Genomic DNA, 14,184 nt, shown 5'->3' on the forward strand with positions numbered 1-14,184 from the left:
ATTTGAAGAGATGCAATGTTTGCAGTTTTCATTTATGGAGATGATCCTCCTGAAAAGTTAATTAATTTAGGAAAATCAATTTCAGAAGAAAGCAAAATAATCCAGTTGCTGTTCTTTATTAAAAAATAGAAATCTGATACTCTCTGTGGTATCACGTTAATTAGATAAGTACCACTGTGGCATGTCTTAAACCTGCTTCATGTTTAAACTTGAATATAAAGTATCTAGTGGCCTAGTGACTCAGCCATTGGACTTTTAACCACGTTTAAACTAGAATATAAAGTATCTAGTGGTCTAATGTAATATTAGCAGGCAGTGTGGCCTAGTGACTCAGCCATTGGACTTTTAACCACAAGGCCGCAGATTCAATCAAATCTGAGATTCAGTGGAACAACTTCCCCTTCCTGTGCTCCAGTTGTAAACAACTTTATTTTCGCATAGTACTAATAAAGCACCTTCAAGGAGTAATACACAAAACAAAGTCTGTTAATCTGAGTATTCCACCAGGTCCTGTAATTAAGTCTTCTTAGTGATAATACAGAAAATCATGAAGGCATTCACCTTGAACTTTAGGATTTTCTCCCATAATTTATCATTTTGTGTTAAGAATACAAAAAAAGCTGAGGAAATTTATCTGTCCCAGGCTGACACACTCTTATTGCTATGCAAACAGTCTTTATTAAATCTGTCCACCACCAGCCCATGAGACACTTTCCCATTTCTCTGACCAAACATTAACGTCTTCTCCACTTTTTTGTCTTCCTTGGGTATGTTAGGTTGAACTTCCACAAATATTCGGTTGTGGTTTCCAGCGCTAGCCCTTGTTTCATAAGTCTCATGATGCTCCATTTCTGCAAAGCACAACTGAAACTTGAAAGCTGCCTGAAACCCCCTTTTGAAGTTTTCATTGAAATAGCCATAAATAATAGGGTTGACACTGCTGTTAAAGAACGCCAGCCAATGTGCAAATGGAAAGATGTATACAGTCACTAGATTGAGCTGACTTGCTGTCAGCTTCCCATAGTCTGTCAGCAGCATCAGAGTCCAGAGAGGCAACCAGGACAAACTGAAGAGCAAAGCTACAATCAGGAGCATGTTAATGACTTTAATCTTCTTCCTAGAGACTCGATGGCCATCATGATCTTCAGTGTGTCCATCCCTTATAGGGACTGGTGACCTGAAAAGTTTAACAGCAATCCAAGCATACATAATAACAATCAGGATCAGTGGTGCAAGATAAATGTGGGAGAATAATATGGTTGTATAGATGGTGCGCATCTCATGATCCGGCCAGGCTTCCCAGCAAGTGTAAAAAGGGTATGTATTGTTGAACTCATCAACCATAAAATGGTACTCTTCTTTTACAACAGTCAGAGTGACAGCAGACGGGGACATCATGATTAGTGCCAAAACCCAGATGATTATTATTGTAATGTGAGCTTTCTTTAAAGTGAGCTTTTGATGGAAGGGATAGACAATGCAGCGGAACCTATGGTAGAAAACAGTTTGTGGTTAGTTTGGTTTACTACTGGTTTCATGAAAATTCTTTGTGGTCAAATTTTCTGCTACATATTTTTATTTCCTACATTGAAATGAAACTTAAAATTTAGAAAGAAACCTCAGTTGTAATTTGATATACATGTTATTCAGCTTGTTACATGTCCTTAGACAACTTGTATCCTGAAAACCATTTTTAGCACTCTGACAGTTTTTTTTTTCTTTTTTCAGCCCTGAACAGCAAAAGGGTGGCTTTTGGCAAACATATTATAGCTAAGCAATGTATTTTTTAGTTATACATTCAAACATGATTCACTTTTAAAAAAAAGTGAAGTTACTTTGTGTGATTTGTAATAATGACATTCATTGCATATTTTTGACTATAACAAGCCTTAAAGAGAAATGTATAAATGAAGTTCTACTTTTGTATGAGGATTTACTTGCCTGACCCTTTAAATAAATATTTGGGGAATAGGGAGGCAGGAAGACCTCATGCTTCCAGAGGGATGTCTGTTGGGGTGTCTCCATAAGTTCTAGTGGTGACCCATGTAATGATATTGATGACTGCAGTTAAACTTTAAACCTCCAGCTGTGTTGGAACAAATGTATACATGGATGAAAAATAATGGTGCCAGGGAAGAAAGCAAAAAGGGAATGCTGTAGAAAGCACACTCTGTGACGCTGTGTTTTGAGTCGAGCTAATGGTATTTATTCCAGATAGCCAGGACTATTGAGAAGCAAGTATTTTATATACAGTATTTGATATAAGTTGTTTTAAGTTGTTATTTTTCGTTCTTGGGTGTTACACTTGTTACTGGTATATTATGGCAACACATTGACACAATCATTAGTGCTACTACTCCATAGATCCTGGAGACTAGGTTTTAATAACTGTCAGTGTGGAGTTTACATGTTCTTCCTATTCTGTCCTCCCACATCTAAAAGACTTGCATATTTGGGCAATTGGTGACACTAAATTAAAAAAAAAAAAAAACAAAAACAGTATGAGTAAGTGTTATTGAAATGTGTGTGTCGTGCAATGGATTAGTACCCTGTCGAGCAATGGTTCCCACTGTGTGTCCACTGCTGCCTACATAGGCTTTAATCCCTCAACCGTCAAATGTATTAATATATTTATATATACTGCATGCTTTTATGTACATTATGTTCCACATGTATGTTTTTTCCAAAAATATATTTCAAAAGAATGCCACATTTTTAAAATTAATTTTAAGGACTTTTATTTTTACAGTTATCTGTTGGCATGTGTTTTCCTGACTTGAAAAATGAAGGTTGGAGAGGAACACTATTGTGCTCAACCACTAACACTGATATCATTCATTACAATTTGTTTGTATACTGTTATGTAAGATTCATATTAACTAAACTTTTTATTAATATGTGAAACAGGTTAAAAGAAAAAAAAAAGATAAAAAAATCTGGCCAAAAATCTACACAGTTCACAGTGATACTCCATGACAACATTTTGCTTCATAAATTAACAGTGAACACATTTGTGATTTAGTCAGTCAGTCAGTCATTTTCCAACCCAATATATCCTAACACAGGGGTCTGCTGGAGCCAATCCCAGCCAGCATAGGGTGCAAGGCAGGAACAAATCCTGGACAGGACGCCAGCCCACCGCAGGGCACACACACAAACACACCCACACACAAAGCACACACTAGGGACAATTTAGGATTGCCAATGCACCTAACCTGCATGTCTTTGGACGGTGGGAGGAAACAGGAGTACCTGGAGGAAATCCACACAGACACGGGGAGAACATGCAAACTCCACTCAGGAAGGACCCGGGAAGCAAACACAGGTCTCCTTACTGCGAGGCAGCAACGCTACCACTGCTCCACCGTGCCGACCTCATTTGTGATTTATTTATATCAAAAGTACAAGATTAAATATAATAAGTAACATTAAGAACAACTATAGAAACTATAATTGATTCTAAAAGAATACAAGATAGGACAAAAACCCTACAAAGTGAGTATCAATATTGATTTGATTATAATTAGTATAATCTTGTATAAATAAATAATAAACCCGCTCTTTTTTTGGCTTATGAAGAAACAACAACAACACTTGTGGAAATAACTTAAGCGGTGAGAAAGAACTGATTTGTAAACTTATTCATATTAAATCTTACCTCTCAACTGCAATGGCTACAAGAGTAAAAACAGAGGCTGAAACTGAGGCCCCTTGAATGACGCTCATCTTACACACGGCATTGTTAAATGGCCAGCCTGTAAATTAAAAAAACGATGTTAATGTCTGTTAAAACTCATTACCAAAATAATAATGATACATATTTATTAAGGAAAACATAAGAAATGATGATCAATTATAAAATCAAACTTTACTTTATAAAGCACCTAATATATATGAGCGATAACCAAAACCTTTAAACCTGAACCTGAAATGGTTTTTTAGGGTCAGTCTTTTAGTATCAGCATTTAGGGTACTGATTTTTTTAGTGGCCAAAAATTTGAATTATAAGTGTTCAGTGTAATGTATTGCATTTCTTTTTTGAAAAAAAAAAAAAATTCAGCATGGAAGTCAAAAACCATTAAAGCAGGTATTGTGCTGCCATTGACTATGTCATATGAAGGGGGCTGGTTCTGTAAGATGACTAAGTCTCATTCTGTATGAACACTTTCTTAAACACCCCATGGTTTTAAGAGTGTAATTTAAGTTGCTACATGCCAATTTCTGTAAAGAATTTTTGACAATGCTGCTTACTTTTATGAAATCATAATATATGTCTTGGGTTCACCTTAAATGTATGTGACGAGTATACTGTAAGAAAGCTAGCAGTAGTTATAATTGAACAAACAGTTCCGTTTTAGTTATATCTCTAAATACCAGTTCTGATTTTTTTCCTGTATTAAAAATGTATGATCTCAAGTGTTGCTCATTTACCTCTTTAATGTACCATCTTGTCCATTTCATGGTCAATATCAGCTTTTTGGGCATTCAGTGCCTTATCAGAATAATTCTGGACTGTGCTTTATAGGTGAACAGCTCCACTGTGAATCAGACTATGTGAAATGATTGTTAATGTATTGACTGATTGAATTATTGATTACATTTCAACCTCAGCTAAACTTTATTGCATAAATGTTGTATGCTCAATGTTAAAAACTAAGATATTTATTTTATACAATTTCCTCTTTTCTTTAAATAGATTAAACAGCATATCATGGGCTGACAGGTACAATATGGAAGTCAGACAGCTTCCTTCAAGTGGAACAGCTGCACTTTTTTTTACAGAAAAGAAAGTCAAATTATTTCAAACAAAATTGCTTTGAGTGCAGTACCATATACCAAAGCAGTATTTAATTGGTTTTTCTATGTATTTATCATCCAGCACTTGTGGGTACTTCTTTGAGGAGAACTGACCCTAGTAGTTAAGATGAAACAATTATGAAGAGGATCACTACAGTATATATATATATATATATATATATATATATATATATATATATATATATATATATATATATATATATATATATATATATATATATATATATATATATATATATATATATATATATATGAGGATTGTATATTACATTAAAGAAAATGTGTGGATAATGTAGCATGCAATTTAATTTAATACTTTGCAATTCTTGTGAAGCTGTGGATGGAAACTAGAATTGGTTTCCATATGCAAGAAAAAAAATATTCCTGACCGGGGCAAAATCACAGGCTATTTAATGGTGTTGTTGCTCAAATGCTGGCCTTAGAAGACCGAATAGACCACCTCACCTCTCCTGTCAGGTATGTGTAAAAACTTGTGGCAGCCAAATGTTGGTGTTTCTTTTTTGTTTCTCCAGCATCCATGTCTATGCATTTATTTCAGTATTTTTAATGTTTATAATTCATTAGATAATGGCAAATTAACTCTTTCAAAAAGTATGTTTAATAAATGTCACCAAAAACATCCTCCAACCCTCTGGATATTGAGCTCCACTCAGAAAATTCCTCTATTATAGAACAAAATGGAATTTCAGATAAATTGGGAGGTCATTAAAGAATAAAAAAGTACAAGGGTAAAAAGTTAAGAGTAGTCTACTCACTTCCCGTGCCATCCCTGAAGAAATAATAAAAGACCTCATTTTGGAAATTCTGTGTTTCTTTTAAGGATCCTGAGCATTGCAATGAAGTAGCACCCTGGAAATGTACTAGTCATAAATTAATGGTTTTCATTGCACGTACAGCCAAGTTGTTGTATAGTAAGTTTGTTTAACAACACATCATTTTTTGCATTGCCTGGCAGCAACAATTAATAAGCCATCACCTCAAAACTGTTCTGTCTCTATCCTGGTTCATGAATTAATTTCGAGATTCTCAAGCCTACTCTGTCGTAGTTTGTGTTATGTTTCCGGTTTTGTTTATTCATTTATATTTAGCTTTTGAAATGTTTCTTGAACTTCAATTTGTTTCTTATTCTGTAAAATGTTCTGCTTTCAGTTATATCAATATTTATTGTATTAACTTTGTTATTTCTTTTATTTTTTCCTTTAATCCTATATTTTTGCCTTTCTCATAAAGACATTTGGAAAACTGCAACAGCCACGGCTGTTTAGAATTCTTATAGTTAAGACACTGGTACTGGTTGCTAACTGCTGCTGCCAGTCAGTCAATTCTTTGGTTTTCTGCATAGGTGAAAGGTAATCATATTATACCTAACACCATTGGCTTACTTATAGTATTTTATTTATAATATTACAGACAGCAATGTACAGTACAACCTTTTCCCAGAGAAACAAAGTATAATTCCAATGCACGAGCCACACTTCAAGGTAGCTTTAACAAAGTTCCCAAAATTCTTGGGAAATGAATTAAAAAAGGAAAATATGTTCATTTCTCTTCATTTTAAGTTTCAACAGAATGTTTAATAAACAAGAATTCCCCATTACTTTTTACACATCCTTCTTCAGTCATGGTGATGTCAAGTGTGAAATGTGGGGTCCTAAGGTATAAAATTATGGGCTGAAAATGTATTGTTCGGAAGGAACATCAGTTGATTTACTTGAGATTTACAGCTTCAGAATCTTGCACTTGTATCTCAACTCAGGTACTGTCTGTGTGAAATTTGCACATTCTCTCTATCTGCATGGGTTTTCGTTTCCTTCCAAAGCTCAAAAATATGCAGGTTAGGCAGATTAGCAACTAGTAAAATGGCTTGTTGTGTCTGTAAGTGTGGCCCGTGAGGCCTGATCCTTGCATTGCACCCTGTGAAGACCAGATGATGACTGTAGAAGCACTAACTATTGAAAAATTATCATCTTGCTCATGCTGTGGAATAACCAAGGTTAAAAAAATAATCACAATTTAAAATCTCAGTAAAGACTATTAGACATTTGATATATGAATCCTGCAGACAGAATGTCATGAAGTGTTTTTGTTTCTTATTTATTGTGAGGGTTTCATTATGTTTTTCTTAAGTTTCTTACACCCATTTAGGGTTTTAACTTGTACAGAACCCACATTTTGCAGTGATTTTTGGATTTAACTATTTTTAATGATGTTAAAATAATTTTCTAACATTCTTGATGCCATTTTCATTTTTTAGCTTTAGGAAAGTTGTTTTGACGTTACCATGGAAGTTAACCTGATAAGTGCACCCAGTGATGTCTTCAATGTGTAAGTTAAAGGGTCAGCGCCGGTGTCTGTTCTTCATCTGAAACTGCTAACAGAAACCCAGTTCTGTGTGGCTAAGTTTCTTATAAATGCTCTTCTGCTTAATGATTCTGAGATTTTAATTTTTCAACTTTAATTTCTGGTTCACGTTTTGGTTTCAGTGACAGTTTATTAAATTCCTAGTTTGTACCTTAGTTTTGTTTTTGACTAGATCTCTTTTTCTGATCCCTTTCTTATTTTTTTTCTATACTAGTTACATTCTCAAGCACAACACATCATATTTTGTGCAGTATATTTATTATGTCACACTTGAATTTATACATTTTTAATTCAATACTGTGGTTTTTATTATTCTTGGATCAGTGTGGCCAAAGGAAAATGTCTGTTGTATAAGGTGTAAAAATAAGAAAATTGAACTGAGATTAGATAAATGTTCTTGATTTTAAATAAGACTGCTACTTAGGACAAGCAGGCTATGTAGTAGATTTCCATTTTAAAAGATGTATGTTACCACATATTTATTTTGGTTGTTAAATGTTTTTAGTTATTTTAGCTACTCCATGCACAGTGATGGAAAAGCACTTGCATCCATTATTTGAAAGTAAGTAAGCTATAATACCAGTTTTAACTGGTTTTATGTACACCCATTAAGATGATTTAGTATAATATAAATAAATAACATTAATTTTCTTTTGTATGCAGTTGACACCCAGTTATACCTTTCTTTGAGACCAAATGACATCTCTCTGATGTCCTTAGTTAGATGTGTCAGTGAGTTAAAGGAGTGGAAGGTCCAGATCTACTCATCTTTAAAAACACCGATGAAACATAAATGTTAATTATTGGAGGGAATGATGCTGATCACAACAATATTTTGTCATTATTTAACTCTGCATTACCATCAGTTTTATTGAATCAGCCCGTAACTAGGCGTTATCTTTGACACTAGCATGTCATTTAAACACACTACACAAAACTATCCAAAACATTTTTTTCCATCTTAAAAATGTTGGAAAATTGAGATGTTTTCTAAATATGCATGATACTGAGAAATTAATTCATACATTTATTTTTAGCAGGATTGATTACTGCAGTGCGGTGTTCACTGACTGTTCAAATTTACAGTATTAACATGTAAAGCCTTAAATGGACAAGGTCCTGCTTACTTATCTGAACTCATCATTACTTACAAACCAGAGCATACATTAAAATCTCAAGATGTTGCGCTGCTTATGATTCCAAGGATTAATAAAATAACAGTGGGAGGTCAAGCTTTTAGTGACAAGAATGGTCTGCCTGCTGCTGTAAGAGATGCAGCTTTCAAATCCCAGCTGAAGACTCACTACTTGAATTTAGCAACAACATTTATTTATATAGCACATTTTCATACAAAAAAATGTAGCTCAAAGTGCTTTACATAATGAAGAATAGAAAAATAAAAGACACAGTAAGAAAAGAAAATAAGTCAACATTAATTAACATAGAATAAGAGTAAGGTCCGATGGCCAGGGTGGACAGAAAAAAAAAAAAAAAAAAAAAAGCTCAAGTCGACAGGAGAAAAAAATAAAATCTGCAGGGATTCCAGACCATGAGACCGCCCTGTCCCCTCTGGGCATAAGGTAGAAGGGTCTTTTCATCAGATTGTCCGGCCCTGCATTGACTCAGGTGTGGAATGGCTAATAAGGGAGAAGCCAGCATGTTGGCCAAGGTCTCAAGGACTCTGAACAAATCTGTATCCCCATATGTGATAGGTCTGTATTTAGTGAGTAATATAATCTATTCATGCATTTTGCTTTGTAGTTTGTACTTTTGTGGGTTTCCTCCCACAGGCCAAATACAGGCAGGTTGGATGCATTGGTGGTCCTAAATTGTCCCTAGTGTGTGTTTGGTGTGTGGGTGTGTGTGTGTGTGCCCTGCCCGGGGTTTGTTCCTGCTTTGCGCCCTGTTCTGGCTGGGATTGACTCCAGCAGACCCCCGTGACCCTGTGTTAGGATATAGCGGGTTGGATAATGGATGAATGGAGTTTGTACTTTTACTACTGCACTGTTGAATTTCTGAAGTGGCAATGATAGATTGGCCATCTAGCTCTGTGAAGATGTTTACTTGTGTTCTGTTTTGTGTATTTACCCTTTTTTTTTGACAACTATTTCAGGCAAATGCTACCTGGAAAAGGGGTCTCTCCCTGAATTGCCTTTCCTAAGATTCCTTCCATTGTTTCCCTACAACAGTCTCTTTTTTGGGGGGAGGGGTGATTCTTGTCTCCTTAATGAGACAAGGCTGGGGTGCTGTCAAACACAAGACCATCAGAGCCCACTGGGGAACTCCTTGTGTGATATTGGGCTATACAAGAAATACATTGTTGCTGTTGTTTAGGTGATCTGTATTTAGTGTGAGATGAGATGATGTGATTTATGAGCAATGCTAGACAAAGCAGAATTCTCAAAGTATTTTTATCTACTTTTTAATCAAGCAATGCAAATAATTAAATTATTTTTATTTATCAAGGAACAGAGTCTTAAAATTAAAAATATTTTACATTTAACAACTTTAAGTCTTCCTGAAATGTTTTAAACTGTTGTTTGTTCAATGGAGCAGTTTAATTGTGCTTGTCATTTTCATAGAAATGAGGCTACACTTAAGAAGAAGAATTTCAGAAGTAAAAAAAAGCCTAGAAGGGGACTGAACTGGATGACTTTCAAATTTCTTACAAAATTTTCATGCAGATTAAAGATACGTTAGGTTCAGTAATTTTGAAATGAAGGTTATTTTTTGACAATAGTAGTTTTCTTGATTGAAACTGCATTTATTAGTTACATACAACATCACATCTGCTTGAATGGCTTACAATAAGGGGTTAACCAGTTCACGCATTAAGGGTAAGCCTTAACTTGTCAAATATGACTTTGTGTTGAATTTGTATGTCAATTAGGTAAGCGATTATCCAAAATGGTTTTGTAAAACATTTTTTGAAGCTTCACCAAGTCAACAAAGAAGATCCAATTTTCTCCTTATTCCTTTCTGATGTGCACAATATATGGATAATTTTGGCCATTTTTGTGGAAGCTAGAAATTCTGTTGCTGTGCCTTCATTCCTTTGTGGAGTTTTTCATTATTTTTCAAAACTCATTAAAAAACAAGTTATAATGTAAACCAATATGTTTGATTACAAAAGAAACAGTACAAAGCTATTGCCAATGCATTATTAGAGCTGGCACAGCCTGTCAATATATTGCAGAAAAAAAAAGATGTGGCATTGGGTGGGAGACCCAACACATTTTAAAAGGCACTACTTGTAGATGATTTATTTCATCTTGTTTTTAAAATTCCAAGTGGAAGCCATTCTGATTGTTAATATCACTGGTTAATAAAGATTTTATCACAAAACAGCTTAGGGGTGTTTTAAAAGTACTTTTTCAAGCTGATTTCGGAAATGTGCTTAGAATTTTTACATCACCAATTAGTTTAGAGTTACAGATATGTCTGTTTTTAGGCTGTATATTTAGTATATAAGCCCATATTAAGATTTACAGGTTTTTATAGTTAAATTCAGGATTAAAATATTTTTATTTCTGTTTGTGACCATTTTATAACTTTTCAGACTTTTTCCCTTGGAAGCTTGAAACAGTCATCAGGACATTTCTATAATGGAAAAGTGATACCAAGGCAAGTAGTGTCCCAGGATGCTTGCCGACTGCTGCTAAGATGAATGTTCCTGATGTCAAGTACAGCAGATAACTGTACACTTTTACCTTTTAGTTTAGACGCTCTCAGCATGTACATATAGTATAAATATATGTTTATTGTAAATTTTAATAATGTGTCACTTAAAATTCTTGCATGATAGAGAAAGTCATAATTTTTAGTAATTTTCTTACCCACGTCATTCTGAACAGAGTGGTGGTGGGAGCTGGAGCCTATCCCAGCTAGCATAGGGTGCAAGGCAGGAAGAAACCCTGGACAGGGCACCAGTCCATCGCCGGGCTAACACAAACACACAGACATACACCCCAACCACACACTAGGGCCAATTTAGTGTTGTCAATCCACCTAACCTGCATGTCTTTGAACTCTGGGAGGAAACTGGAGCACCTGGAGGAATTTCACATAAAACATGGGGAGAACATGCAAACTCCATGCATCTGGGTCACGAACCTTTGTCTCCTGATTGTGAGGCAAAAGTGCTACCACTGCACCACCCTAATACAAAAAGTCTGAAGAGATATTTGAATTCAGCATGAAAAATGCTGTAAAAAATATATTGATTCATGTCACAAAATAAAGTTAAACTTTGTTACACAATATACTGTAAACCATCTATATCTGTTATGAATTTACATTTTTGGACTTCCCTAAGCCTATTCGTGCTATTTTCATTTTTTTCTACATTTTATTGTTAATTTATTTATTAATGTAATTTGTGTTCTGCTTTTGAATGGTCACTACCAGTTTAGAACAATGCTTTCATGGCCGTGACCATGTTGTTTGTGGCTGTTCTGGCTGCTTGACATAATGTGTCATCAGGTCAAGATGGTGGCACACAGCTTCAGTATTGGAGCCTTTTGTAAAACAAACTTTGTGGTAGTGATACTTAGTGAAAAGAAACCCAAGATACTATTAGGACCTTTGGGCAAAAATTTTCTTGTTTTTAAAGTTCTGCTTTCTGGTGTACCAATTTATTTTTGTCTTTTTTTAGTTTTGAACCTCTCTTCTCTCCTCTGACTTCAAATCTTCCTTTCCTTATGTATCTTCCATCAGTTTTTTTGCGCTCAAGAAATATTACTGAACCAGTAACAGTGCACCGCACATTATACACTTGACGTGAGCATTCCTAGTTTTCATCCTCTTCCTCTGTACATTTAGCATTCGTTTGCTCAGAGGTTGATGCGCTTGCTGCTTCCTGAGCAGCTCTTCTTTTCTCCACCCTAGCGGCCCGCTTATTCTCTGATTAAGTCAGTGTTTGTGTTGCAATTAATTAATACATTTTCTTTAATTTTCCACTTAAGTCTTCAATTTGCCTCAAGAATGATTTAAGATATGAAAAGTTAGGAGAAGTGACAGCGAAGGTGGAAGAGAAAGAGAACGGTGCTCATACACATACACCGAATAACCTTGGAGGTCAATCATCACCCTGAAAGTGGGTAAGTAGACGTCATGTAGTATATGTGTACCAAATTTCAGGTCAACAGGTCAAACAGTTTTTCGAGCTACAGGTGATTTAAAATCCTGGACAGACAAACGAACAGCCAAGGTAGCGTATTATATAAGAACATAACTGTACCTTTCCATGTATTCATAGCATTATCAGGTATCACTCACTTATTTTGTCCACCATCTACAACAAACACTTATTGCCAATACTTATTTTTGGATGTAAGGAAACAGATCACTTTTTTTGCTGGTTTTCCATTACCATTAACTTTCATCAACCAAGTACAACCAGCACAAACCTGGTCCATGTTTTATTTCCATGACATTTTTTCCAATGGCTCCTAGAACCAACAGTGAAATTTCTCAGCAATTTTGTTATATATGTGGAACCTGCACTGACACCACTAAAGAACGATATGGTAGGTTATAGCAGATGACAAGCCTGTTCCTAAGGCTTTTTAATGTATCCTTTTTAATAGTGTGGATTCATTTTGCTATGCACAGGGTTCACTTTTTACAATTCTTATGAAAAGTGGAGTAATGTATGCTAAGCTGCAGGCAAAGTGTATGCACCTACTGATAAGAGTTCAGGATGTTATAGGAACTCATTGAATATTCAGTATTGCATAAAATAGAACTAAGAAAAATAAACTCCTGCAGAACAGGTTAAAAAGAATTAAAAAAAGAACAATAAGCACTTCAATTCTTTCACATCATGTTTAGGGGTTTGCAATGCAAATATCAGTTGCTTATATATGATGGGTTCAATGTAAAAAGAATGCCTCCTTTTAGAGTTTTTTTTTTTTTCATTTCCCACTGGATGTTCCTGTTGCTTGTAACAATGTGACACTTTAGAGTAAGGTTAACAAGCTCTGTCCTGGGTATGATGTTAATCTGCATCCAGCCCTGCCAGCAGGTCCTCCAACTTTCAGGGAAAACCCAGAGGTTGATGGCAGGACTGGCACTCCAGCCACTGCAAAAAAAACTCACACAGTTCAGTGTGGTGCTGAGGTGTCACCCATTGCACGGCTGCACTTGGATCCCATTCCAGGGTGTTTGTCATGTGGTGGGTACAGCAATGTGCCATAATCAACACATGCTCCAACCTAACACGTGGGATGCCCTAGAAGACTTTCTAAGTGGTGCCTTTTTCAGGATATGGACTAGAAACACCTGATATAGGCATCGATTTTTGAGCCTAAATATTCCAACATAGAATCGGGGCAGGGGCTATCATGGCAGTTTTAAGCATAAAGCAAAAACCTCTCCTGAATAGAGTATCAGTCCAACAATTAATCACCAAACCTTAGAAAATTTTTGAAGCAACTGATGTATCTGGATCACTCAATGTGAGCATGAGGGGCATATGCAACCCCTGCAGCGGCTGCAATTTGAGCAATGATGGTAAAACTTTTATAAATGAAATGATGTTATGTGTTCTTTCTTCCATTTTTCACATGTCATTGTAAAGATACGGAAGATCATTATCTCCGCCTATAAAGTTTATAATCATAAAAGTTAAGAGGTATATTCTTTATATAGTATGTAGCCTAAGAATGCTCTGCGCACTTTGGGGTTTAAACACTTGCTCAACAACACACATCAAAATAATCTCTGAAGATCCAGTTCATGTATTAACCACTGATGTGGAAGGAAAGAAAGCAAAAAAAGGCAAAGCATAGTAAGGCTAATTTATATCGGAAGATTGCTCTGTAATAGAAAGGACATACTGAGCTTCTGAATTATTATATCAACGGGAACTGTCATTTAACGTGCCAGCAATTACAACTGATCACTTAACCACCTTTGTACTGTGTAGGCTTGAGAGGTTTCACCATCTTAATATCTGACAATAATTTAAAAAATTACGTAAGC

General features: G+C 35.4%; 1 protein-coding gene across 1 annotated transcript in view; it reads right to left on the reverse strand.

The window, feature by feature from the left end:
• Positions 1 to 419: 419 nt before the first annotated feature.
• LOC120541276 (neuropeptide FF receptor 1-like) overlaps positions 420 to 14,184 on the reverse strand; it is a 50,845-nt gene continuing 37,080 nt past the window's right edge. Inside the window, exons 3-4 of the mRNA XM_039772764.1 lie at positions 3,659 to 3,755; positions 420 to 1,489 (exon numbers count right to left, since the gene is read on the reverse strand). Coding sequence (XP_039628698.1) covers positions 631 to 1,489; positions 3,659 to 3,755 — 956 coding nt within the window. The 3' untranslated portion in view covers positions 420 to 630. The remainder of the gene's footprint in view (positions 1,490 to 3,658; positions 3,756 to 14,184) is intronic.

The sequence above is a fragment of the Polypterus senegalus genome, chromosome 1 (assembly GCF_016835505.1).
Source record: "Polypterus senegalus isolate Bchr_013 chromosome 1, ASM1683550v1, whole genome shotgun sequence".
In the NCBI taxonomy this organism is placed as follows: Eukaryota; Metazoa; Chordata; class Cladistia; order Polypteriformes; family Polypteridae; genus Polypterus; species Polypterus senegalus.